Consider the following 27,926-nt stretch of genomic DNA (forward strand, 5'->3'; position numbering starts at 1 on the left):
ACATCACAGCGCTGCGATTAGTCAGTTTGGTTAACATCGGAAACTCCACGATGATCAGCTGATTACAGCGTTAATCCCAGTTCGCTGTGGTTCTTCAGACTTCACACAGAAACAGACGGTGTGGAGGAGGCCGCACAGGAGGTGGTGCCACAGGAGGCGGCGCCACAGGACAGGAGGAGGCGCCACAGGACAGGAGGAGGCCGCACAGACCTGTGGAGAGGATCAGGATGGAGGTTTTGGGAGGTGTTCAGCGCTGGGACAGAAGCTGGATATTTCACACTTTCATAGACACGCTTGTTCTCAGACTGACCCTCTGCATGTTTCCACGTGGACCTGATCACCTGTCAATGACTGTTATTGATCACTGCTGCAGAAGCTGAAGCCTCACCTGCCACCAGGGACGTTTGAGCTGCAGGTGAAGTTTGGCTAAACTAGAAGATCAAAAATACTAAAATACCTGCTCAAGGCAATACAACCCTACCTGTGCAGAAATGTTGGTCAAAAAAGAAAGAATAACGCAGCAAAAAAGTAGCAGATAGCTGTGCACACCATCGACGAGGTTAAATCTCAGTTTTCCTCAGGTAAACGCAGAGTTTCTTCTTCTTTAAAACGCCAACATGTGACCAAAGGCCGACGCCCAGAGTGGCTTGTCGTGGGGAGCGTCAGGGAGCAGACTCTGGAGAAACCTCACTGCTGTTCCCGTGCAGACTTAAGCGCTGTCCTGACCTCACGGTTTCCTCCAATCAGGCTGAGAGATGTTTAAACGAGGTGTCAGGTGTTTACCGGCCAATGTTTGAACTCCAGGTAGAAAGTGTGAGCTGAGTTTACCTGACAGGCGCATTTCCCCAGGACAAACACTAACATTGTGGAGGTTCTGGTTCCAGCTACCTGTCACACTCCATGGTGATTGTTTATCCAGGTGTTTTACAGTCTGTCTTCGCGGCTGTGGTTTCCAGATATTTTGTGCTCAAAGGTCTCCAGAGTTTCAGAGCACACCTGTACTCGTACCTGCGCCATCACACGGAGATGCTGCAGAAACCTGAGAATAAAATTCTATACACACACACACACACACACACACACGAGTGTTTTTCTTTTTACCTGTTCTTAACGCGCCCACACAGACCGCGAGATTTCACAGGACGCAAAATTTTGATGAAGCTCAACATTTGGATTTTTTTGGCTGTGAATAAACAGATCTGACCAATCAGATCGCTGCACTTGTACTCGTATCCCAAAGCGCGCACCGTCACTGAACACACATGCGACTCGGCAACACTAAAATAATCCTCACTCACCGCTCGCTACTGCTCCAGACTGAAATGATCCCTCCTGGGATCAAACCAGGAAACCTGCTGCTGAACGCGTGAATCCAAAAATTCTGAATTTCCTGTTATCTTCATCAGGCTCCGCGTGTGAAGCCCTCTGCATCTACACCTTATAAAAGCCTCCACCCTTTACAGTTAACCACAGCCCGCTGAGTCCTTCACTATGTCCATGAAGCTTCACCCTCCTCCTCCTCCAGGCTGCAAGTCCGACCGTGCAGAGCTCTCACACACACCTGATCACCACGCCTGTACTTTCATTCTTCATAACAACGTTATGTTAAACTGCAGAAGCCCGGGGGCAGGTATGCAGGTGACACTGAGGTCAGAGGCACACACTTGTGCTTAAAACAGAGAGACAAAGTAATCAGAGGACTCCTATTAAACACTGGACACACTGTTACCTGCACTACATGTTTTATTGTAATAGATTACTTATTCACGAGCTGTGTCACGTGACTTACCTGTGAGTGTTATAAATGAGTGCATTTATAACGTGCCGGGTGGGCGGCAGCCACACCTGGCTAACTTAGTGTTAGCCGTGAGCTAACGGGGCACCTGGTGAACCCCGTACGCACAAAATAAAGCGCGCACACAGACACAGGAACGCGCAGTATCAGTGCGGGCTGAATGATCCAGCTGTGGTCACGTGAGTAGTGTGGCGGCAGCTGTGGTTCCCGTGCTGTGGCTCGGTTTCGCTTCGGAGTGTGACTAAACAGAGTCAGCTCGCCCCAAGCCCGCGGCCCGAGTCCGGGTCGAACCAACGGCACGGAGCCCCGGGAGGCGGCGGGCTGGCCGCCTGGGATCAAGCCGCGCCGCGGGGTCTCACCGGAGTCATCTTTGTGTTCTCGGAAGGCACGTTCGAGTCCCGCGGTCGCTCACGGGTCTCCGACGGCCGCTGCTCACGGGGATTCCTGCCGTCACAGCCAGGTTGCGGCCCCAAGATGGCGGCGGAGGCTGCGCAGTACTGGCGGAGGTGACGTGACTGCGGAGGACGCCGCGTGCGCTGTTGTTTGCCTCCCACCATTAAAGACCCTCCGCGGCCAGGCCGACCACCGAACCCGAACAACGGATCCACGGAGCCCCTCGGAAGCGCCGGGCGCGCGGGGGCGAACACAAGGTAACGATTGCGTCGGTACCGGAGCGCGTGGCCGAGCTTCGGGGTGACGGCAGCCACGGTGAGCTCGGTGAGGCCTGCGGCTAGCTGCTCTCCGAGGGCGGCACGGAGCACAACGAGCCCAGCGGAACCGAGACCGAACCTCCGCGTCCGCGCGCTGCTTCACCGGAACCTCGGGTGTCTGTGAGCACGTGCAGTTTAAAGGGCAGGTTAGCACGCGGCTCCTGCGGATGTGTTTATATCCAGGAGGCCAGGTGAGGGCAGATGGGTCATGGTTAGGGGCGGAACAGGGCCGAGGGCCTCAGTTTGTAGTTTTTAGTGTGGGGTTAGGGCGGGAAAGTAGCACAGAGCTAGCAGGCTGCACAGTGTCTGCGCCCTGAATGTTTCTGAGATGCTCTGACCTCAGCTCTGCCACGTTCACGGGTGAGTTAAACTAAAGTCAGCAGCTCCAGCGCCCAGAGACCTCCTCAGTGTCCCTCAGACCTCCTGCTGCTACCCAGGGCTTGATGTGGCTGTGTTTTAGAGCTTCCTGTAAGAGTCTGCGTTACTTGTTAAAAACTGACTACTTGGACTTCATTGTAACACCTGCAGAAAGCACACCTTAGTATGCAATCCTGTCAAGACTTCTGTTTTCTTCAGGTGGCATAATAGCTGCAATGCTAACATGTTAGCAGATAGCAGCTAACCTGCCCAGTTAGCGTGAACACTACAGTGCTAAAGTATATGAGACTTAAGATAGCACAGTTACCTGTTACGAAGCCTGCAGTCTGACATTTTTGACCACACATGACTGCGAGTGCTAGCACTGGCTAGCTCACCAGAATTCGTTATTCACTCATTATGACTGTTATACATCTTATGTGGTTAGCACAATGAAATTCAATTTAGTAGGTCGTCAGCAGGTTACACCTGTGTCAGGTAAACATCCTGCAACATGACATCACACACCCTGTGACCATACCTGACTGTATTTGGATGTGACGTGGCGGTAGGCATTATCAGCTAGCACTTTCAGGCTAACGTGATTGCAATCAGGATGTCAGTTTCAGCAATGATAACACAAAATGTTTCAGTAAATGTTCGTCCAGAGTAGAGCAGGGTGATATGACCAAAAATAGTTATCACGATATACATTTGAAAATTTGCGATAACGATATAACTGACGATATAATTGACACGAGACAAAATGCTTTACAACTCCACAATTTTATTAGTGCAAAACCCCCATCAATGTATTTTCACTTAAACAAGCAGCTGTTTTTTATATGCAATAAAGTTATATAAAAATGTAACAGTGCAAATGCAAATTCGTTGCTGACAGTTTAACCAAAAGGCATTTCCAGTGGAAACTGACCGACATATCCTCAGCATAACCATGTATAATATCCACAAAACTTAAAAGAGGTTATACACACACAATACGGTAATATTATGTTGAAGCACAGTACGTATCACTCCGCGGTACAGCGGTGCGGCTTCGTAGCTCAGCAAAGTCGTACTGAAACCTTTGACAGATTTTCGAGCGCCGTGTACATAAAATTGTTTCAAGGTCAGTAAACGCAACCAGAGTTCATACATAAGGCACACGGGATTATAAGGGGCACTGTCAACTTTCAGAAAAATCAAAGGATTGATTTTAAGTGTGCCGTATTTTCCAAACAACACGGTAATAACGACGGCCCGCTAGCATGCTCTACCGAAAATAGTGCTTTGTTGTGTATCTGACGGACGAAAACTAAACCAGTTCCACACCAGTGAAGCTGCAGCATTTTTACAAACCAGTTCTGGTTCATCTGTTTCATTCAATGATCCGCTTTCGCTCTTCTCATTCTGCATTGCCGCCATGTGCGTATGTAAACAAAGGCACTGCGCATGCGCGTTTTACACATATTCTATCGCGATATTTCGTTTTCCTATCGTTGCCCAAAATTACACCGTATTACCGTGAACGGTATGAGATAGCCCAGCCCCAGTCCAGAGTATTTTTTGTGAGGTTGAAGCTCAGCCCGCTCTGGCTTCTTGTCGTGTCCTTTGTGATGACGGGACATGATTTTGTGTCACGTTCCTGATTCAGCGTGGAACCCAAACTGAAACACGCACTTTTTAAATGAATGTATATAGAAACATATTTATGCACAGCTATTGATTCACCATAATGTCCACCATGTCTTGTTGTGTTTTTATAGCAGAATCTGTGATTTTGTTTCGTTTCTGTTGTTCATCAGTTAAAAATCATCTAGTTATTGAACTTAAAAAACGTCTTTCCCGTGATGTCTGGTCGCTGCCGCTCTCTCCCCGTGTGATCGCTAGCTAAGCTTACAGAGGTCTCTGCTGCAAGGGCCTGCCTCCACCCAAAAGCTTTAACAGACTCTGGTGTATATGAAGCATACGATGGATAAGAAAACCATGTTTGCGTCTAAAGATTCAGTGGTGATCGTGTTACTGAGGTCAGTGTTTGCTGATTTACAACAAGAAATAAAGGCCTGTTTAATCTGTGCAGCAGAGGAAAGAATAAAAATAACAGAGAAACGATTCCCCTATCAGCAAACTGGCAATACACATGCACACAGATGATGGTGCTTGTCTGATATTTTCATTGGTGCCTGCTCTGTTAAGTAACTGGTCAGTAACCAGTATTGAACTTAACGGTCTGAATTAGGGCTGCCACGATTAGTCAACTTGTCAAGATTACATCGACGATCAAAATCGTCGACACCTCGTTTGAAGCTTTGTAAGATCCCAGAAGACGCAGGAATAAGCAGACGTCTATTACCCACCAGCTCAATAGCTAGCCGAGAGGTCCGAGCCTCGAAAACAGTGTACTCCCCGCACATCGTTTTCAGACCCCCGCGGTCTTTCGCTACTCAGGTTAAACATGATATATAAACAGTGTAGGGACTAATGCGTTACAGTAACTACGTTATTATTGTGGTAATGAGCACGGTAACTAGTTATTATGCCAAAATCAGTAAAGCATTTATTGTTACTGGGATTTAGATGGGGTCGTTACTACTTGTGTTGCGTTCGACTGACCTCGGAAATCGGAACACGGACCTGGGAATGATGTCACACTCGACTAAATAGCGTTTTGGTTAGCGCCAGGGCGACACCCTCAAACATGGTTGTTTTGCTAACCCTCTACAAAAACAAATTACTACTAAACACATATGCAGCTCATCTGCAGTCTAGAATCTAGCTAGAATCATGGCGTCAGTCGACGACGGTCCAGTTGTTTGTTTTAGGATCCACTGCTTCTTCCTAGTGATAGATTAGATTAGATTTATAACACTGCTGCATCAACCCCAAAATGACGTGTTTGCATTTGTAGAGGGTTGAAACAATAGAAATAGATTAAAACAGACAGGAAAAAAAAGTGACACATAAAACAAACATCGTTAATTTCTAATTTAGTTTCATTAATTTCATCATTAACTTGCACTCACACTGCCATTAGGTGGCACAGTGCAGTGTGGCAGGATAGTGCTAACATGTAAGCAAGCTAGAACACTGGCATCCTTGCTGGAAGCAACACATTAATAAGAGAATTCTACGGTGGCCCTGAGAGGCCAAACGGACCGCAACTTCAGAAAACACTTGCAAAAAGAAAAATGCTGCAAAAAGAAAATGCTGCAAAAAGAAAAACGCTGCAAAAAGCACACACAACACAACGGAAATGTTTCTGGGGAGACAATAACCGGACGGACCAGTTGCACGAACCAAAAAATGCTAACAAGTGCACTGGGACTGGGAGACACTTCAAAGAAGTGGAAGCGGAGCAGCCGAAGAGTAAACTTTCAAAAGTAAGTAGTAAATATCATGTCACTTATTTATGTGCAAATGTTTAATAATGAAGAACATTAAAACATTACTGTTGGCCACATGTCGGCAAAGTTATGTGACATTAGTGATGTTTGTACTTTCAGCGTTTACTTTGTTTGAAATCCTGTACCTCTCTCTCTCTCTAGCTCTCTCTCTAGCTCTCTCTCTCTCGCTCTCTCTATATATATCTATATATATCTATCTCTTACAGAGAATGTGATGATTTTGTGGATAATTAAAGTCAGTCATATATCCACAAACACAACAAGCTAAAAGTCAGTGATGCTGCTCGGTTTGCAGTCCTGAATATCACGGCACAAGCAGGATTCACTGCACTGTTAATGTTAGCTATGTTATATTTCTGCCTCTGTTCGGTGGTGTCGAGCCAAACGGACTTTAACATGTGTTTGAACGAGCTGACGGTTCACTCGTTAAGCTGAAAGAAAGATGCTTTAATCACAGGAGTCACACATGTGTCCACTGTACCATCTGGGAACTCTTCTTGTTTCGTAATAACACAAACACTAAATCCTCCTTCTCTGGTGCTGTTTTGTAGCAGTGTATACACCTGAGACTGTCACCTGTCTGTCTGTCCTGCACTCTCTCTCTATTTCTTTCTCTCTGATTGTGGAATAAAAGTATGAACATGTGTTTATAAGTTACACTTGTGTTTGAATCCTGCAGCTTATCACACATTTGATTTCCATGTGTGACAACTGCAAGTGTCCAGAGTGAGGACAGACTGAGGGACCCACTGCTGCTCATCAGCTGTGAGGCTTTGCACCCCTGATGATACACCAGGACAAACTCAGCAGTGTGTGAGGAAGAGGAGGAGGAAGAGCCAGCAGCAGCTGACAGATGGAGAGCATAGACAGACTGTTCCCTGTTTGTGAAGGACTGCTAGGAAAGTTTAGAATAACTAATTGTCTGTCCTGAATCAGTCTTATTAGGTAATGTTCAAATAATTTGATCATTCCAGTGTTTTCAGTGTGGGAGAAAGTACTCAGGGCCTTCAAGTTACACACTATGAAAGGCAGCAACAAGTTTTATATTCAGAAACCTAAAGTATGTATCAGCAGCAGAATGGAGCTAAAAATAAATGTTTGTTTCAGTTCTATGAAGCTTTGAGTATTTTGGATTAGTAGCACTGCTGTGTGTGTTGCATCATATTGCTGTAATTGTTTATATGCTTTATATATTCTGAGCTAAGTTGATCTATAGTGTTACATCATATTCTATAAGGATGTTATGTGTTTGTAGACTTTCTGCCCAGTTTGACCCATTTAGCAGAAGTCAGCCTGTTTAAGGCTCTGATATCTATTCTGTGTGACTTAAAGCAGTTATGACATGGTCTGATTTTCTCACCCAATAAAGGAATATTTCATACATCAGTCTACTCTTCATTCTATCAGACACAGTTATCACTGCTCGTACATTTGCTTTTTACACATGTATGTAAGCATTGAGCCAAATTTAGTAATGCCAGCATACTGAAGGAACGACATTTGTCTCTTATATACAGTGGGGCAAAAAAGTATTTAGTCAGCCACCGATTGTGCAAGTTCCCCCACCTAAAATGATGACAGAGGTCAGTAATTTGCACCAGAGGTACACTTCAACTGTGAGAGACAGAATGTGAAAAAAAAAATCCATGACTTCACATGGTAGGATTTGTAAAGAATTTATTCGTAAATCAGGGTGGAAAATAAGTATTTGGTCAATAACAAAAATACAACTCAATACTTTGTAACATAACCTTTGTTGGCAATAACAGAGGTCAAACGTTTACTATAGGTCTTTACCAGGTTTGCACACACAGTAGCTGGTATTTTGGCCCATTCCTCCATGCAGATCTTCTCGAGAGCAGTGATGTTTTGGGGCTGTCGCCGAGCAACACGGACTTTCAACTCCCGCCACAGATTTTCTATGGGGTTGAGGTCTGGAGACTGGCTAGGCCACTCCAGGACTTTCAAATGCTTCTTACGGAGCCACTCCTTTGTTGCCCGGGCGGTGTGTTTTGGATCATTGTCATGTTGGAAGACCCAGCCTCGTTTCATCTTCAAAGTTCTCACTGATGGAAGGAGGTTTTGGCTCGAAATCTCACGATACATGGCCCCATTCATTCTGTCCTTAACACGGATCAGTCGTCCTGTCCCCTTGGCAGAAAAACAGCCCCATAGCATGATGTTTCCACCCCCATGCTTCACAGTAGGTATGGTGTTCTTGGGATGCAACTCAGTATTCTTCTTCCTCCGAACACGACGAGTTGAGTTTATACCAAAAAGTTCTACTTTGGTTTCATCTGACCACATGACATTCTCCCAATCCTCTGCTGTATCATCCATGTGCTCTCTGGCAAACTTCAGACGGGCCTGGACATGCACTGGCTTCAGCAGCGGAACACGTCTGGCACTGCGGGATTTGATTCCCTGCCGTTGTAGTGTGTTACTGATGGTGACCTTTGTTACTTTGGTCCCAGCTCTCTGCAGGTCGTTCACCAGGTCCCCCCGTGTGGTTCTGGGATCTTTGCTCACCGTTCTCATGATCATTTTGACCCCACGGGATGAGATCTTGCGTGGAGCCCCAGATCGAGGGAGATTATCAGTGGTCTTGTATGTCTTCCATTTTCTGATGATTGCTCCCACAGTTGATTTTTTCACACCAAGCTGCTTGCCTATTGTAGATTCACTCTTCCCAGTCTGGTGCAGGTCTACAATACTTTTCCTGGTATCCTTCGAAAGCTCTTTGGTCTTGGCCATGGCGGAGTTTGGAGTCTGACTGTTTGAGGCTGTGGACAGGTGTCTTTTATACAGATGATGAGTTCAAACAGGTGCCATTCATACAGGTAACGAGTGGCGGACAGAAAAGCTTCTTACAGAAGACGTTACAGGTCTGTGAGAGGCAGAGATTTTCCTTGTTTGAGGTGACCAAATACTTATTTTCCACCCTGATTTACGAATGAATTCTTTACAAATCCTACCATGTGAATTCATGGATTTTTTTTTTTCACATTCTGTCTCTCACAGTTGAAGTGTACCTCTGGTGCAAATTACTGACCTCTGTCATCATTTTAAGTGGGGGAACTTGCACAATCGGTGGCTGACTAAATACTTTTTTGCCCCACTGTATAATACATCTATAGAGACACTGTCAAAGATACTTGAGTGTCTTTGAGTGAAGATTTAAGGTGATAGGAAATATAAATAGCTGCAACTTGAATCTTTACTGAAGCTCAGTATTTGGCACAGAGTTCATGTTCACTGCTGTAATGTATCGACCGGGCTCAGGGGGTTGGGAAGCGTATCTGTAACCGGAAGGTCGCCGGTTCGATCCCCGGGCTCTCTGTCCTGGTCGTTGTGTCCTTGGGCAAGACATTTTACCCTACTTGCCTACTGGTGTTGGCCAGAGGGGCCGATGGCGCGATATGGCAGCCTCGCTTCTGTCAGTCTGCCCCAGGGCAGCTGTGGCTACAACCGTAGCTTGCCTCCACCAGCGTGTGAATGTGAGAGTGAATGAATAGTGGCATTGTAAAGCGCTTTGGGTGCCTTGAAAAGCGCTATATAAATCCAATCCATTATTATTATTATTATCATAATAATCTGACAATAACTATAATATTGGCCATATTGTATATACATTACCACAGTGAGATGATTTTAGTCTCATGAACAACATCAGCTAATTGTTATTTACTAACTAATCTTGAAATGACTGTTCAGCACAGGAATGAAGCCCAACTATCATGTTTTACAGTCCTGTGGTCTCAGCCTCAGATACTCAACTAATCAAAGTGATGTCATAAAACATGAACGAACAATAAAACATTTTGTTCTCCTTCATTTCTGTCAAACAAAGCTGTATGAAACGTTTCCAGCTGTTAGTATCATGGTTGCTAGGCGACCTGGGCAGCGCAACGGAGGCTAGACCGTCCCATTTCACAAGCCTCGCACTTCCGGCCTCAGCGGTCTTTAAGTACGCGGCCCTTGAGGACTGTTAAGGCTGCAGACCCTGAATTGGGATACAGCCATACATACATGTTTTGGTTTGTGCAACTGGTCCGTCCGGTTATTGTCTCCTCAGAAACATTTCCGTTGTGTTGTGTGTGCTTTTGCAGCGTTTTTCTTTTGCAAGTGTTTTCTGAAGTTGCAGTCCGTTTGGCCTCTCAGGGCCACCGTAGAATTCTGAGTAAAACCAAAGTAACGAAGTAACATAGTTACTTTGAAAGTAATGAAGTAACATAGTTCTTTCAAAAGTAAGTTACCCAACACTGTATATACGTCACTCAGATAACTTAAAAATGTTATTGTTGGGCTTTTTTCAGTGTTTTATGTGTTCCTGAGTAAATCGGTTTGGCTGAGATTAAGTTCTGGTTTTCACACAGTTGAATAAACGTCAAACAGAAAACGGATTAAACAGAAGTGTGAGATGGTCGAGTTTACTCCAGCGTCCTGTTATATTTTAGACAGCAAGGAGCAGACGGCCGAGTTTATTAAACTCCACCAAGACAGCGGTGACGTAAATCTGAAGCCTAGACCGTCCAATTTCACAGCCCTTTACTTCCGGCCTACCCGACCTTCTGAGGACCCGGCCCACGTAGACCGCGAAGGCCGGGTCCTCAGGAGCTAAAGTCTGTGTGAGGGGGTCTTTGATATCCTCTCCAGGGCTCACGGTCCTGACAGCTCAGCTTTGTGATCCAGGTGCATCCTGTGGTTCTGTGTGGAGAATTCGGGCATTAACGAAACCATCGGATGATGTTTTAACACATCACCGGACTCTGTTTGAGCATCTTGTGCAGCTGTTATTGACTCTGTGCTTCTTGTTTTCAGGATGCTGTCCTGACCTGTCGTGCAGATGAATAAACTCCAGGATCCTCGTTGGACCTGTTCATGGCTTCTAAGAAGAAGCAGAAAAACATGGTGTTCCATCAGGAAAGGGCGACCACCCCTGCAACAGCAACCGCTGCCAGCAGCCCCCCTTTGTCATGGTGCGTCACCCCGAAACCCGGGAAGGCGAGCGAAGGCGGGGTGGAGCAGGCTGTCAGGAGGGGCACTGAGCAGAAACATCCCGCCAGCGAAAAGCCTCAGTCGGACACTCTGCCACCGGAGAACACCTGCGGGGGCATCACAGTGACCCTGGAGAACCACAGCATGTGGAACGTGTTCTTCAGATGTGGAACAGAGATGATTCTGACCGAACAAGGCAGCAGGATGTTCCCCTACTGCCGCTTCCGCATCTCCGGCCTGCAGCCATCCAGGAGGTACACTCTGATGATGGACGTCCAGCCATTAGACAACAGTCACTATAGATGGACCGGCAAGAACTGGCAAGCTGATGGTAAAGGAACACGGCATGCAAAGAGTCAGCCTTTTGCTCATCTAGAGTCCCCGGCGACGGGCCAACACTGGATGCAGAGTCCGGTGTCCTTTTACAGGATGAAGCTCACAAACAACATCTCAGACCGAGACGGGAACACTATTCTGCATCCGATGCACCGCTACCTACCGCGACTGCACGTGGTCCAGACAGACAAAGCTGCTAAAGACATAAAACTGAGTGATCCCGGTGTCATTACCTTCTCATTCCCCCAGACTGAATTCATGGCGGTCACAGCCTATCAGAACGCTCGGTTTGTTCAGCTGAAGGTCAACTACAACCCGTTCACTAAGGGACTGAAGGAGGACGGGTCTGGTTCATGGGGAGGAAAACTGAAAGCGAACTCTGGGGATCCGTTCCATAAACAAGGAGGATTTGCTGAGCAGTTTCCTGTGAAGGAGAGCCTGAGGTCTTTGCTGGCAAGCCACAAACCTCGAGCCTCCAAATCAGTGGAGTCCAAACCTTCAGTGCCCGGAGACCTCAAAGACAGTTCCACTACAAACAGAGATCCGCCTGCTGCCATGCCCCCCGGGCAGATTTTGGGGTAAGACTTTGATTCTTTAGTTTCTCTGTACTGAGTATCAGGTGTGTAAGAAAGACGTGTTTCCAGTCAGCCAGCGGACTTCCTGTGTTTAGGCTCATGTTAACCGTCGGTGTGTCGTAACCGTTCTTCCACTGACGAGCACCTCCAGAGAAATATCTCTGTGTGCCACAGCAGCTGGGGTGGGTCTGTTAGGTAGTGGAGAGAGTGGATTACCTCTGAGAAACCCACCACCAGCCCAACTGCTGCTGTCCACCTCAGCCACCTGTGTGAGCTACACATCAAGCTTTAGTTTCATGCACAAACTACAAATCGATGGTGACATGAATAAATGTTTGATGGATCTCCACCTTCCTGCTGAAAACTCAAAAACTGTTTGCAGAGATTTTAAATTGGTGGAGAGATGCTGTACTTGTTTAGAACTAAAAGGGCCAGAGTTCCAGAGAAACTAGAAAGTAAAAGTTCTTCAATGGGAGCAGTTTTGGGGCAACGTTTGAATTTTGAGGGTCTTTGGTTCCCCACCGAACCAAGGGCGTCTTGTTCTGATTGTCCATCAGAATATTCAGGAAAGCGTTACACACCGTTTCCTGATCTTTAGTGTCTTACCTTGAACACACTTATTTTTTTATCTGTTCCATAACGACAGCACAAAGCAGTCTGTGATGGTCCCAGTTACTTGCTGTAAATGTTCAGCTCTGGTTCGTGAAGCCCAGCAGGTGTTCGCACCCAGTACTTTAGCGTCTGAATTATGGGATGGTTTTTGGTTTGTTTTGCTCCTGGCAGTCTGTGGGTATCATAGAAGCAGTCACACATGACTGAATATCTGTTAATTCAATTCAATTTTATTTATACAGCACCAAATCACAACAGCAGTCGCCTCAAGGTGCTATATATTGTACAGTAGATCCTACAATAATACATGCAGACAAAAACCCAACAATCACATGACCCCCTATGAGCAAGCACTTTGGTGACAGTGGGAAGGAAAAACTCCCTTTGAACAGGAAGAAACCTCTGGCAGAACCAGGCTCAGGGAGGGGCGGGGCCATCTGCTGTGATTGGTTGGGGTGAGAGAAGGAAGACAGGATAAAGACATGCTGTGGAAGAGAGACAGAGATTAATAACAGATATGATTCAATGCAGAGAGGCCTGTTGACACACAGTGAGTGAGAAAGGTGACTGGAAAGGAAAAACTCAATGCAATGATTGTTAGGACATCTAGAACCGAGCTCTCCCTGGAATTCTTCCCCTGGATAAATGACTGAACATTTATCTGCAAACTTGAGTTGCTGTGTGACCTGCAGACCTGGTTGTAGATCTAGGTCTGCAACCAGGTGCTAACCACATCTTTGTCCGTGTTCCAGCCAAGGAACTCAGAGACTACCTGGCAGGTTCTGTCCTCTTGATGTCGAGTTCTCCTCTTCACCATCAGCCAATCAGCTAACACAGCGGTTAACGGCAAATCAGACGTGTCACAGCCTCCATGATGGTGGTTGTTTGGTGCATTCAAAACTGAAGTTGGAGGAGATGTTTGTGACATCGTTACACTGCAGGAGAATCATAAAGGCTGAGGTGGCGGGTCAGTTTGCGGTTCTTCTATTCCCTGGAGAACCGTTCTGCATGAGTAAAAGTGAATAAAACCATGAAAATAAGATTATTAAGGGATTTTTAAATGCTTAAAAAAAGAAGAAACAGTGCTCCGAAGCCTTTACTTGATTTATTTTTTTTTAAAGTTAGACAAATACAACATCACAGAGAATCAGAGATCCCAAACCCCTTTGCACAGGAGGAAACGGGCTAATTTTAGCTCCATGTATGAAGCTTGATTGTAAACAGTCCTCTCAACGAGTTTAATGCTGCAGGTTTTGATTGACCTCATAAATAACACCGATGTCACTAATCCAGTGTTTTCGTTTGCTTTGCCTCAGCAGCGTCTCACGTCCAGCTCAGAAGTTGTTCTCGGAGCTGATTCGTGAAGCTCACGTTTCACTGCAGAGATGCAACCTGGAGCAGCTCGGCATCAATCACAGCGCCTCTCTCAGAGCAGAGCAAACCAACACTAAGAACTCGAGTGTAAAAGCTAAAGGACGAGAAGCCCTTAAAGACAGTACATGTGTTAAAGCACCTCCAAGGAAATGTGAAATAAGAGGGACCATTAAGGACGACGGGCAGTCGCTGAATTCACTAAACTGTAACGATGGTGTTGGGAGGGGTGGTCCTGGTCGTGCTGCTCCAGAAGTATCCCAGAACTCCTCTGAGGACTTGGAGCACCGACCTAACCCAGACGCTACAACAGAGACAGCCATGAAGCAGCACAAGCGGCCGGCTCGGCTGCCTCTGCCGGCGCTCGCTCTCTTTCTGAGGCAGCACTCTAAAAAGACAAAGAACAAACCGGACTCTCTGGCCCCGGCAGCTCCTCCTGAGCGCCTGTCCGTATTGGCCAGTTCTGCTGCTTCTTTTGCACATCCGCTTTGGGAAGGTACCGCCGGTGCAGCATATCCCTCCAAGGATCTCGGCAGCCTGAAGCCCGACCTCACGACCTCCGGATGTACAGATCCTCTAGCTGACATGGTTTTTAATGTCTCTGGACAAACAGTGTCTCCTCAGCAGCCCGGTCCAGCTGCTGCTGCACATCTGCTGGGTCCAAGAACTGACGACCGCTCGGCTCGCGTTTCCGAAAGCCCGGGCCCAGAGCCGAGAGGCCCTGACAGTACCCAAGTGTTACCCGGCTTAAACCAGCCATTCTGCTCCCTCGGGGCATCTCTTACTACCTCTTCACTGCCTCCTACTGCCGCCCCGCCCACAGTGTTATGTTCCCCGAACTCACCACAAACACCACCTGAATCATCGACACCACCTTTAGACTCCCCCACCCTGAGGTCTTCGCTTCCTGACCCAGAGTGTTCGTCCTTCGGCTATGAGCCGATGTCTCCTGCGAGTTCTCCAGAACCTTTACCTCACCTGCCGGCCTCGATCGCTTTAGAGCTCGACTCTGCGGCCTCTGAAGCATGTGATGCAGCAGGACCTCCTGAAGACTCGCAGGACACCGAAGACCCGTCTGTGTTTAAATGGCATACAGTGTTACCTCCACCCGAGTCCTTCGTAGACACGTCATTCACAACATTTCAGCCTCCACCGCAGACTTTACCTGAGGACCCTGAACCACAGAGTCCAAACACCTCCATGCCTGCTCCTGATCCTCCGGCATCTTTCCCAGAGAGCGAACAGTCGCTGCCCTTCCCCGCAGAGCTATCCCCACTCGCCCTTCAACTGCCTCTGTCGCCAACCTTCTCGTCAATAGACGGCGACGGACTCTCTCCCACGCCTTCACTCGCTGACCTCGTGCAGTTTTTGTCCAATGACGTCGACCTCGGGATGGGGGTGGAGTTTTCGAACACTGAGGCGGCGGCTGTTCCCTGCTTACCTGTGACAGAAACACATGAACCTTCTCAGCAGGTCCATCCGCTCCCAGCCAGAAAACCCTGCAAGCGAAAGAAGGAGGTTCGGCAGCGAAGGCTTGGCAAGAGCGAGGTGGACGACTCCACCTACAGGACCATGCAGCCGAACCTGGAGGAAGTGGAGGAGCAGTTATTCATCTCTTTCACTTCAAAGGTAACGTTGGATAGATAACTGATCATAGGGCTGCTCGATTATGGCAAAAATGATAATCACGATTATTTTCACTGAAATTGAGATCACGATTATTTGACGATATTTATTTAACCCTTTAAGACCTAAATGGTAAATGGTAAATGGCCTGTATTTATATAGCGCTTTACTAGTCCCTAAGGACCCCAAAGCGCTTTACATATCCAGTCATCCACCCATTCACACACACATTCACACACTGGTGATGGCAAGCTACATTGTAGCCACAGCCACCCTGGGGCGCACTGACAGAGGCGAGGCTGGCTGACACTGGCGCCACCGGGCCCTCTGACCACCACCAGTAGGCAACGGGTACTATAGAACCAAGTCCACCAGAGCTTATATTATTTTTTTTACATGCTGTAGTGCCATTTGTGGGAGCATTTCAAGTTGCTATACATCAATACAACTGTTATAGCCCATATTTTAATAATATGTATGCATTAAGTCCATAGTAATTACATAAATTGCAAAAAAGTGCAATAAACTACAAAAAATATTGAAAATCGCTTTTGTTTTGTTTACATATATTTCTACTTGGAGAAATTTAAGAGGTTTATCCCTCAAAACTTTAAATACAATAAAGTTGCAAAAAATAGTTTACAACAACAGGAAATTTATTTTGAGTGTCTTCATAGTTTTATTTTGGAGATACAGTTTTTATATACTGCAGGAAAAACAAAAAACAATCCTATGATGCAAATTTGCAAAGAAAACAGCAGGTGCATCATTTCACTGTGGGAAGTGTTACGAACAGCTGATGGATCGGCAAAGCGTGTTTCTGGAATATTATGTTTTTGTTCCTGCAAGCGCTTTTTATGCAATTTTTGCAAAGCTTTATGTGGAAGGAAACCGTGACCGAGGACAAGCTGATGGCATCAGATGTAAGTACAACTCCTCCGGTTTCATATGCAAAACAAATTATTGCGCTAGCTTACACGGTTCCGGTTCTACAGGGATTTAAAAATAGTTACACAACACGGAGCGTGCTGCTCTGACCGGATTTAAAGGGTTAACAATGACTTTAAAAAATAATATAAAATAGTGTGCAACACCACTGAAGTTTTTTAAACTCTCTTTTCAACCAACAGCAGTCACTCTCCTCTCCAAATAACTTCTGCTTAGCTTTCCGAGCTTCCCTCGGGTCCTCTTAATCAGCGGTCTCCAACCTTTTTTGCGCCACGGACTGGTTTATGCCCGACAATATTTTCACGGACCGGCCTTTAAGGTGTCGCGGATAAATGAGGGAGGGGCTAATAATCGGCTCAGTCATTTTTAATGATCGTTGAAAGCCCAGATCGTAATCGTGATTAAAATTCGATTAATTGAGCAGCCCTAACTGATCATAAACCACCATAATACAGCATGCATACTAAGGGTTAACACACAGCCCCTGTTTCAGGAGGCTCTTAAGCTCCACCTGGCCGACTCCTCCGACAGGCCGGCTCCACGGCCCACACCTGACGGTCAAAGAACTGCAGACTCACCTGAGGGCGGTGACCGGTTGGACATAAGCGATGAACAAAGCTCCGACTTAAACCCATCCAAACCCAAAGCGGAGAGTCTGGCAGAGATGATCGCTTCCTTCCAGAAGATTCTGCTGAGAGACTTGAAGCTCATGAAGCACAGGCAGGTCATCCACCCTGCGCTGCAGGAAGGTACGATCCCCTGGTTCCTGTTTGCAGGCAGCAGGTAGAAGCTCTCTGTTCTGTCTCTGACTGCTTTTGTTCTTCTCTGTGAAAGTCGGTCTGAAGATGAACCTGCTGGACCCATCTCTGGCCATTGACCTACAGTACCTGGGAGTCCGCCTGCCCTTCCCCCTGCCGGGCGCCAGCATGGAGCCGCTGTCAACGTCTCAAGGTGAGCATGAGCACGAACAAGCAAAGTGTCCTGACTCACCTGGACTCACCTGTGCCTGAACACCCAGCCTGAGCAGAACACCTGCGAGTCCGTTTACAGGTAACAGCTCCGCCTGTGTTCTCTTCTGTTTCAGGTGTTTCTGCTGCATTTGTGTCCCGAACAGGAAAAACCACAGACGTCACTCAGATTAAAGGTTGGAGAGCGAAGTTCACGTTGTCTGAGACTCCGCCCACACCTTCAGCCTGCAGACCTGAAGGTGCTTTTCTACGCCATGTGCTCACAGCTGGTTATAGTTTTGTTGTTTTTCAGCTCGGCTCCGGCCGCGCTGGGCCGTGTGCTGGTCTAACTGGTTTGTGTTGAATCCTGCAGCCGGTTCGAGTTCAGAGCCGCAGAAGAAGAACCTGTCGGCGTTCTGCAGCGACATGCTGGACGAGTATCTGGAGAGTGAGGGGAAGCTGATCGACGAGCGTGCCGCCAGCTTCTCCCAGCCGCCGGTGGAGCCGCTGGTGTACGAGCTGCCCACCAGGAGTACCAGCTACGTCCGGACCCTGGACCACGTCCTGAAGAAGCAGACCGCCGACCCCGCCTCCTCTGACCTCATATCTGGGTTCATTCCCCCTTCCAAGAGGCCCCGCTTCAAAGAGCCTAAACCAGGCCGGAGGGGTGAGAGGAAGCAGAAAGGTTCTAAACAGAGCAAACTCAGACCAGAACCTGCAGCTGCTCTGGGTCCTGAACCCAGTCAACTGGAACCTCAGCAGCCTGTGGGCCACGCCCCCTCAGCGCCTCCATCACGCCCAGATTCAAACCCCATCAAGAGGCGGAGGAGGCTCAAACCCAGGACCTCATCTCAGACCCTCAGTCCCTCTAGGGCCACAGTGCCCCCATCGGTTATGTCCAGGGACCTGGCCCCGCTGGAGTCGGACTCTGAGCTGGGGGGCGGGCAGAGCGAGGACGGCGGCAGGAGTCGGCGCCAGCCGATGACCCGTGCTCTGCAAAAACAGAAGGTCCTGGAAGACGGTGCCGTGTGGGAAGGCCTGCGCCGGACCAGCATCACTACGGAGAGGGCCGCCATCGCCCTCACGTCCCTCTTCACTCAGACGGTGAGCATTCATTGGCTGCAGCATCTCCTAGAGGGTGGGGGTGAAAGTGCAGCTCAGTGTAAAACAGCTGTTTGTTTTTGTGATAAATGATCATTTTAATGTTCTCTTTGAAAAATACTGCAGGAACTTTGTGCTGTGTGAGTTTAAATGATGTGAAGGGCAAACTAACAGGTGTTTATTACAGACCAGTAATAACAACCACACACTGTTAATAATCACGGACTATTAAAGATAATTAGACACTATTACAAGGTTACAACCAATGTTCCCTCTAAGCTGGCAGGTGTCTGCGCACAGAAAAAAAATCTAACCTGAATTGAAATTAAAATTAATACGTTAACGATTCTGTTCTTCAGTGTTAGTCAGTGAGTGTCTGGCTGCTCCCGTATGGGATCAGAACGACGCCACCTTATCCCAAAGTCCAGCCGATGATGCGATTTACATTCGTATATACCAGTTTTTAAATTGTGTTGATCGGCCACGTAAAACCAGAGTTACGATAAAAATATCTACAATGTTTGGTTTTCTTCCTGAATACTGTCGTTGTTTATATTTACTGCGGGAAGAAACGGTAAAAACCGCGTTTTATAGGGAAAACGCTCGAAAGCCTGTGAGCAAAGACAAAACCCAAACTCCTCCTACCCTCCCGTTTGCTATTGGTGCAAAAATGTACCATGTCGACCAATCAAAAAATGATATGGCAACATGGCACTTAGTAGTTTAGGAAGGGGGAAGTTTTAGGAGTGACAGCGTGTTTGAGATGTGAGAGATTTGAGACGTTTAGCGTGTTTTGGTCTAAAGTTAGTGTGTTGTCTTGTGTAGTTAGTGTGTAGTTAGTGTGTCGTGTAGTCAGTAGTTTTGTTGTGTGTGTCAGAACAATGAGGCGACTGCTGTGTTACAGGTGTTACAGCAGTGATACATCTGCTGTTGTCAGGCCTGCAGGTATCAGGCTGTTCTCCTTCATCTCATCATCAATCATCATATAATTAATTGCCCAACATTGGTCATTATTTACTGTATTTTGCAGACAGTTGCAGACTCTCTCCCAGACCACAGACTCATAATACAGTCAGCTTTATACAAAAAAAAGGTTGTTTTCAAAATTGGAGTTAAAGTTATTTTTACTTCCAATAGTGTTAACATGCTACACAGGTCAGTGACTACATTTTTGTTTTACATTCTCATTGTAAGTGGGCTGAAGCAGTTAATTAAAAGTCGTCTAACATAAATGCTGTAATTTGATTATTTTAACCGTAACCTGGATGATTCGATGCCGGCGTGACTACAGCGCACACGTCCAAGAGACCGCTCAGGTAAAGTAATTACAGATTAGTGAGCAGTGGTGCGGCGCTCTCGTGCCGAGCCTTAAACAAACTCTGGGTTATCTGCGTTTATTTAAAGGTCAAAAACTAAAGTAGACATGTTGACTGTGTGACGCTGCTATCAACAGGAAGCACAGATGTCATGTGACAGGAAATCAGTGCAACACAAGCAAGAAAAAAAAACGAATGCGAAACACTCATGAGGAAGTGGGCAGATTTTCACGCACGTTTAGAATAAACAGGTCTGACGTTCTTCTTCAGGGTTTCGTGAGCGAGAACCCGACGGCGCCGATCCAGCTGAGCCGCAGACGAGCGCCGCCGTGTCTGAACGAGTTCTGCCGGCTGGGCTGCGTCTGCCTCGGCCTCTCCCGCGACTCCAGGATCAGCCACTGCGGCCGGCCAGCGTGCATGTTCGGCTGCAGCTGCCTCAAACAGAAGGTGGTCCTCCTCAAGAACCTGGACGGGTCCGACTCCAGCCCCTCCTCACACCACGGGAGCACCAAGAAGAAGAGGAGGATGAAGATGGCCTACGGTGAGTCTCTGCGGTTCACGGTTTAAGCGTCAGAGAAGCATAGATAAAAATAATAACCCCGTGGTCATGTCGCAGTTCTGAAGGAGGCGGACAGCGTCTCCCAGCCTGCCGAGCGGGTCCGGACTCTGTGGAGGAGGGATCTCGGGCGCTCGGATCCAGAGCCGGTACGCATGCCTGAGGCGGCTCCACAGACCCGCCCTGCGGTAAGGACCTGTTTAAACATGGACGTAGCACTTTAAAGGCCGTTCCGCACATTTATCCGCTGCACAAACTACTCGTTTCTTTGTTTCCAGAAGGTCCGAGAAGATCACCGCAGCTGCGCCAGAGTCCGAGGATACTCCAGAAAGATCCGGAAACAGAAGGTAAGCCAGCAGTTCCTGAGGGAACGAGGCTCTTACTGTAAATGTTTGTTCTGCTGTGATTTGTGCCATTACCTGATTCATTGCCAGGTGAAACCGACACCGTCTGTCCACCGGGAGGCAACCAAAGGCACCGTCCGACCTGATCGGCCGAAGCCCCACAAGGTGAAGAAGCTGAAGAAGACCTCTAAGCCTCCTGCAGGTGCGTTCACGCTGCTGCTCTCCCATCAGCCCCTGCTGCCATGTTTTCTGTCCTTTCATGGAGGTTTCCTCTGCAGGTGAAGCCCTTCAGGCTCCGACTCCCTCCGAGCCTCCTCCGAGTCCTCCTGCTGAGCCGACCCCGAAGCCGTCGAAGCGTCTCTTCATCAGGGCCGACTTTAAGTGGAAGAGCGAGGCCGACCGGACCCTCGTGCTGATGGAGCTGTGCGAGGCGATGGCTCAGAACCGGCTAGACCGCCCGTTCTGGATCAAGAACTTCCTCATCCATCCCACCGGCCAGTCTGTGGAAGGCAGCGGCGCCGAGCGCTGCATCCAGTACCACGTCAAGATATCCAGATCCGCGCTGAAGGCGAGGAAATCGACAGCGCCGCGCAGACAGGTGGGTGCCGTCGCAGCCTCCTCTGTAATGGTGCATTTTCATTGATAAGTCATAAAGGTGGTAGAAATGTTTCTGATTGGTTGAGTCTGAGTTTCAGAAACAGTCCTGCCAGCTGATTGGTTAGCTGCTGGGCTGTTTCCACCAATCACAGCTGCGTTCACCTGTGAAACAAATGAGCTTTAGTTTATGTGGTCACCATTTCCTGTCATCCAGAAAATGACCGCAACGCCTGTAACCATGGTTACGCGTGTGTCACAGTGATAAACTCGCCTGACGTGTGATGGTTGATTACACCTCATGTCTTTCAGGTGGATGCAGCATGGGTGGGCAGGAAGGTGGAGCCTCTGAAGGAACGTAACATGAAGAAGGAGCACAGAATGCAGGAGGCGGAGCCTGTGGAGGACTGGCAGAGGGAGGTGGAGGAAGATGACATCACAGAGGAGGATGGCTTCACGGATCAACAGGTGGACGATTGGACAGAGAGCAGTGGACAGGAAGTGACGTCAGAGGCGAAGGTCAACATGGCTCTGCCTTTCCTGACGGGAATCTCGCCTGCCGGCTTCCTCTCAGCCAATAGGAAAGCGCCGGGAGGAACGGACCAGCCAATCAAGGTAAGAATGAGCTGAGCCCCTCATCTGGGACTCTCCTCAGCTCTTTCTGGGACAGTGGCGCGGCTGCCCCTCTGTTGGTCTTCCTTGGTCTCTTGTGTTCTGGGGGCCTCTGGATGTCTGGAGTCTTGATCTCCTCCATACCTGCTTCATGCCCTGGTGGACGGGGCTGTGGCCCCCCCACACCCTCTAGCAGGTCATTACATGAAGGAACCTTTTAAAAACGAGCGCATCCATGCTCACAGGTGTACACACGGGTGCTCACACACACAAACTACACCCTTTTTGGCTCCTACCTCAAAGCACACTGTGCGCTGTCGATCTTACGTGCTGCAAAAAATGTTTAATATTTAGTATTTACTGTTATATTCACATAGATCATTGTGATGTTGTTTATTCTATTACTCTCGTTTTCTTCTGCTTGTTTTCTCTTTTCTCTTTCTCAACAGGTGATCCAGGTGATTCATAGATGTATTTTGTGTTTTTTTTGTTTGTTTTTGTTTTTTGCCCTTTATCCCACTGGGGATAGGTTAATTGGATAACCCAAATTGTCACTAGGTGTGAATGTGCGAATGAAAGTGAGTGCGATTGGTTGTCTGTCCCTGTATGTTGGCCCTGCGACAGACTGGCGACCTGTCCAGGGTGTACCCCGCCTCTCGCCCTATGACAGCTGGGATAGGCTCCAGTGCCCCCCGCGACCCTGAAAAAGGATAAGCGGAAGCGAATGGATGGCCCTTTATCCCCGTCCCTCTGCCCCGCTGTTTTTCTTTCTTTTCCCCAGTCAAGTCTGTCTCATATTTAGCAAGTGAAAATAAATAAAATAAACAATAAAAGGTGAATCAAATGGACCATTACGGCAAAGCTGGGATGGTCCATCTGGTAAAGTAAATCTGTTGGGCATCTTTATTCGCCTTTAGACAAAAATTCTGATGCAAAAGAGCCAAACGGGACAGGTGGGGAAAAAAGAATGAGCTGAGCTTCTTCACACGCTCGTCACGATGTCACCCTTAATTTCTATCTGTGTTTGCTGACCTGTGACCTGGGCGGAGCGTCACCAGCATCACGATTAACCTGCCGCTCGCCACTCACCTGACTCTCCCTCCGTGTCGTCCTGCAGGTGAACGGGAAGCTCTACCCGCTGGCTAAGATCCAGCTGGGGAGGATGGGGGCGCTCCACCCGGCCAACCGGCTGGCGGCCTACCTGACGGGACGGGTGAGCTCATCCCGTCAGCAGCAGCCATCTCTGCGACCCCCCTCCTCCACCTCTGCTCGGAGGTCGGGGCCGACGCCTCTTGACGTCTCCTCAGCTTCCTCTGTGGTCTCTGACCTTGCTGTGACCACCACAAGCGCAGCGGCCACTACAGCCTCTCCCACTGTCACCACCACTGCTTCCTCTTCTGTGACCCCACCTGGAGCGGTCCCACCGCTCACCCTCCTGACCTCCATCACAGGTGAGCGTTTCCGTGTGATAGTCTGCCTTTGATCAATAAATAATCTCTGTTTCTGCCTGATCGATCAATAAAGTATTGATGAATCCGTCTGTGCTCAGAGTCTCTGTCCAGCAGCTCGCCAGCGCCACCTGTTAATCCATCTCCAGGCACAGCGACCCCTAAAGCCCCTCAGGTAGTGCTGATTAAGGTCCCGCCTCCCCCTGGGACGGTTCCTGTCGTGGCCCCTCGTCCTCCGGGCCCCGCCCCCGGGTCTCAGAGGATGCTCCTGAAGCCGGTCCAGATGGTTTCCGGCGTCCAGTTTTACCGCCGACCCGACGGGAAACTGGTCAAGCTGGTCCCCGTCAGCCAGCTGAGGGCGGTCATGCCCACTTCGCCTGCACAGCCAGGTGAGTCTGCAGACCTTGGGGATGGGCGGGGCGTATCTGAGGTTAAACTAAAATCTTGATTGTGATTCTGTCCCTGCAGGTCCTTCCTCCTCCTCGCTCCTCTCCCCTGTGGCCCACACAGTCAGTCCCCAGGCTCCGCCTCTGCCCTCCTCGCCGTCCCTGAGCTCTGGCTTCCTGTCTCAGAAGGGCACCTGTACCTTTAAGATCCTCCCTGCCGACTCCAGCCTGGACCCCATCATTGTCACTTGTGCCAAAGCTCCGCCCAAGACCCCGACCAAGGTGCTAACGGTGCCAGGCTCCTTCACCCTGCTGCAGACACACCCCTCCAACCCCCCCATGACCCCAGTGAAGCTCCTGTCGCTCAAAGCCCCCGTGCCTCATGGCGCCGAGAAGGGTGTCGAAGGCGCAACGGCATCTGTGGTCGCCACGGGAGCAGGGGGGCTGATCTTCAAATGTACACCACCTCAAATCTCGCCCACCATCCAGATACCCTCAGAGGGCAATCCCACATCCCCACTTTCGTTAGGGTTGAAGGTCATGCCTGCGCCACCGCCAGGTCCTCAACCTGAGGCGGCTCAGGACCCAGTGGAGCTGGACATCATCTGCGTGGATGAGAAGCCACATGTTACCACGGAGACACAGTCGTTAGAGGTGACGTCAAGCAGTGAGACGGAAAACTCGTCAGACTTCAGAGAGTCAGAGAGCGACGATGAGAGGGCGCCGCTCGCCAACAACACGGTAGGAAGGCGAAAAGGAAATACACACACATGAAGAAGATCTCACACACTTCCTGCTCACAGATGTGTCTGCGTGTGTGTACTGCAGCGCCTCCTCCACACGGCGTTGGAGCGGCTGCGTCGGGTGCGGCTGCGTGAGCTGTTGGAGCGTCTGAGGAGGACGGTGGGACAGTCGGGGGAGAAGACGTCAAAGGTCTCGACGCTGAAGACGGTCAGTAAATGAACGCTTCTGATTGGTCGGTGGATAGGTGGGTTGGAGGGTAACGAGTGGTGCTGTCTGCTTGCAGGCGGTGGAGGTGATCCAGGAGCTGAGGAGGAAGGAGTCACAGCTGAAGAGGAAGAAGAGGAGGCTGAGGAGGAGGCGGGATGAGTACCTGTGGAGCATCGCGCCGTCAGCAGGTGAGAGGCAGAAAGACTCAGGTGGGTCATGTGACCCTGACAGTGGCCTGGTTATTGGGAACGTCAGCACCGAGCAGGAGACGAGACAGAGCGATGTCATGTTCACGCAGGAACTATACAGCTTAGGGGGCGTGACCAGGACATGCTCTACAGCCAATCATGTGAAGATTAATCAACCGCTGCGTCCCGATAATGAATGAATAGTTTAGTACGCCCCATCAGCAATGTGCGCCAGAGGTCAGCTGACAGCCGCTGGACTTGGAAGTTGCTGGGGGCGTCGCCTAATGACTGACGAAGGATGTGATGCTGACAGTGTGCGCTCTCTCACCTGTAAAATCCACACGATCAATAAAACTGCGGTTAACACGACCACGTGACAGATTTAGCATCATGTTTATCAAAGTGTTTATTTATTCAGGTGTCAGACGGGTCCTCAGGGCGGCGCTACAGGACGCCTCTGACACAGTCAGGAAGCTGACGCAACGATGCTGTGATGATGCCGACGGTGATGATGGCGGTGATGAATCTGTGGCTTGGTGAACCGTAAAGCTGCTCTATACTCTGGCGAGTAGTCGTTCAGTTCTCTGATCGTCCCGGAGCGTTTCTGACAGCAAGCAGGCGGATGTCGCCTCCAGCGCGTGTTTTTTAAACTCTACTGAGAAACTGCGAGACAGGCATGCGATGACTTCCTGTTTGAAGACGCGTCTCTGACTCGTGTGTCTGCTTCTTATTTAGATCCGATCAAACCAACAGCAGCAGTGATGGCGGCGGCGCCAGAACTTTTGGATGAGCCGACAGTTATCTCATCAGATGAAGAACGAGTGGTTGTCACGGACAGCGATGTAAGAAACCATCATGGAAATTCATCTTTAACTCACTCTGACCACAGGAAGCTCCCTAAGTGTTTATTTTTTCAAAATAAAAGCACAGCTTTACAGGGAATAATTTATGGGAAAACGGAGATGAGGAGAGTGAGAGAAGCGAACTTAATTTATATGAAAAAGCAAGAAGTAGCAGGAAGTGAGACTAGGATTAAAAACCCTGGGATTAAATGTGACCCTGATCAGGTAAAGAAAAGTTCAGAATGAAGTTTAAAGAGTTTGATGAGATTTAAAATGAAGATGAGGAAACGAATGAAGATTTCAAAAACAAGCGTCAGGTGGGATTAACTGTCAGACTGTGCTTACAAAGAGCTTTGATTATTGATCGGTTGAACTTGAAGCCCGTCCAGCCATGCCTCACCCAAGGCGTCTGTGTTTGTGCCAGGTGGAGCAAGAAGATGATGAAGGTTGGGGCGTTGCCACGGAGACGGTGGGAGTGAACAGTTGGCTGGCGAGGAAGAGGAGGAGCTCAGAGTAAGAACCTTCCCTCGGCTCTCCGGGGGTCACCTGACTCCAAAAAGAACTACAGTAGAGAAAAAGGGGGCGGGGATAAAACCAAATATGAAACAACAACCACTGTGAGGACGCTGCCCCACGGTGGTGGAAGTTGTAACTGCTCACCTGGTGGAGGTCAAAGGAACTGTAGGTTAGTGGGCCCGTGTTTAAAGTGTCTCTTCATGTTTTCAGGCTGAAGGAGGTGACAGCTCCTCGCGCCGGCTCTGCCCTCCTCGCGGCTCTCAGATCGGCCACGAGCAGCTCAGACTCTCCTCAGGAGCTACTGCTGGAGCAGGTAACCAGGAAACACCTGTAAATCATCAGAGGTGCTCTTAGCTCCTCCTCCTCTGATCAGGAACCTCCCGGGTTTCCTTCAATTTCTCGCTGATCACTGCGATTTAAACGCAGAGGGGGAGGGGCTGTCGACGCTCCGCTGATGAAGACGAGCCTGACGTTTTCTGTGCTTTTCTGTGTTCGAGGCTCGACACGAGATCGAGGCGCTGCAGTCGGAGATGGAGGACCTGAAGAGTCTGAGGACGAGTCTGACGCAGCAGAGGGACGGACACGTCAGGGACATCTGCAGCAGAACAGGTGAGGCGTAGGTTCATCGTGTGAAGCTGAAAACTCAAAGAGCTCTATGAACCCCAAGGCCTCGAAGACCTGCCTGCTCATCTGGAGGCGGAGCTCTAACCCGTTGGTGTGTTTGGCTGCAGGTAAGAGCGAGCGGAGGATCCTGAGGAAGCTGCAGCAGTTTTCGTCCGAGCAGGAGAGGCGGCAAGCACCCAATCAGGTCACAGCAGGGGGCGGGACTTCTGCTCCTCCACCTGCGGGCAGCGATGGGTGTGGAGCAGGTGACAAGGTCGACAACATTATCGCGACAACAGCAGCCCAACAGAAGTCCACAGATGCCCCTCCTACTTCTGTTTCTGCCCCACCCACTCCTACACCTGTCCAAGTGTCATCGGCCCACAATGCACCTGTGGACACGAAGCGTTCAAGGACTATTCCGAACATCCTGTCTCGCAGTAAGACTCAGGCTCCGCCTCCATCTGTGATCACAAAGGCCGCAGAAGGTGAGACCAAGACCTGTGAGCTCCTAATGAAATGATGGATTATTCCACTGAGTAATGCAAATGTCTGTGATTGTGTTTGTGAAATATTCAGGTTTAAGTTTTTAAAGGAAATGTTTTTTTATGTGAAAAATGAATAATGTAAGATACAGTCAAAGGTCAGGTAACAGGAGGCAGGCTTCTGTGTCCGACCTGATGTCGCTCCTGTCATTGTGATTGGTTTGTGGAAAAAGCTTCTATTTTTATATTTTTAAATAGTAACGTAATTTAGTAAACAGTGTTTTTATCTTGTTTCACGTTTAAAC

The 27,926-nt window shown here is 48.8% G+C and overlaps 1 protein-coding gene across 1 annotated transcript in view; it reads left to right on the plus strand.

The window, feature by feature from the left end:
• Window positions 1-1,951: 1,951 nt before the first annotated feature.
• mgaa (MAX dimerization protein MGA a) overlaps window positions 1,952-27,926 on the plus strand; it is a 31,705-nt gene continuing 5,730 nt past the window's right edge. Inside the window, exons 1-23 of the mRNA XM_085342418.1 lie at window positions 1,952-2,445; window positions 11,088-12,178; window positions 14,104-15,787; window positions 17,226-17,481; window positions 17,567-17,683; window positions 17,817-17,939; window positions 18,053-18,783; window positions 20,367-20,637; window positions 20,713-20,840; window positions 20,931-20,999; window positions 21,087-21,198; window positions 21,275-21,594; window positions 21,903-22,205; window positions 23,320-23,653; window positions 23,752-24,039; window positions 24,119-24,777; window positions 24,865-24,987; window positions 25,064-25,175; window positions 25,911-26,017; window positions 26,442-26,530; window positions 26,744-26,846; window positions 27,031-27,142; window positions 27,265-27,624. Coding sequence (XP_085198544.1) covers window positions 11,148-12,178; window positions 14,104-15,787; window positions 17,226-17,481; window positions 17,567-17,683; window positions 17,817-17,939; window positions 18,053-18,783; window positions 20,367-20,637; window positions 20,713-20,840; window positions 20,931-20,999; window positions 21,087-21,198; window positions 21,275-21,594; window positions 21,903-22,205; window positions 23,320-23,653; window positions 23,752-24,039; window positions 24,119-24,777; window positions 24,865-24,987; window positions 25,064-25,175; window positions 25,911-26,017; window positions 26,442-26,530; window positions 26,744-26,846; window positions 27,031-27,142; window positions 27,265-27,624 — 7,432 coding nt within the window. The 5' untranslated portion in view covers window positions 1,952-2,445; window positions 11,088-11,147. The remainder of the gene's footprint in view (window positions 2,446-11,087; window positions 12,179-14,103; window positions 15,788-17,225; window positions 17,482-17,566; window positions 17,684-17,816; window positions 17,940-18,052; window positions 18,784-20,366; window positions 20,638-20,712; window positions 20,841-20,930; window positions 21,000-21,086; window positions 21,199-21,274; window positions 21,595-21,902; window positions 22,206-23,319; window positions 23,654-23,751; window positions 24,040-24,118; window positions 24,778-24,864; window positions 24,988-25,063; window positions 25,176-25,910; window positions 26,018-26,441; window positions 26,531-26,743; window positions 26,847-27,030; window positions 27,143-27,264; window positions 27,625-27,926) is intronic.

Source organism: Diplotaxodon limnothrissa, linkage group LG19 (assembly GCF_057381915.1).
Source record: "Diplotaxodon limnothrissa isolate DT_005_m linkage group LG19, D_limnothrissa_male_GT1.1, whole genome shotgun sequence".
Lineage (NCBI taxonomy): Eukaryota > Metazoa > Chordata > Actinopteri > Cichliformes > Cichlidae > Diplotaxodon > Diplotaxodon limnothrissa.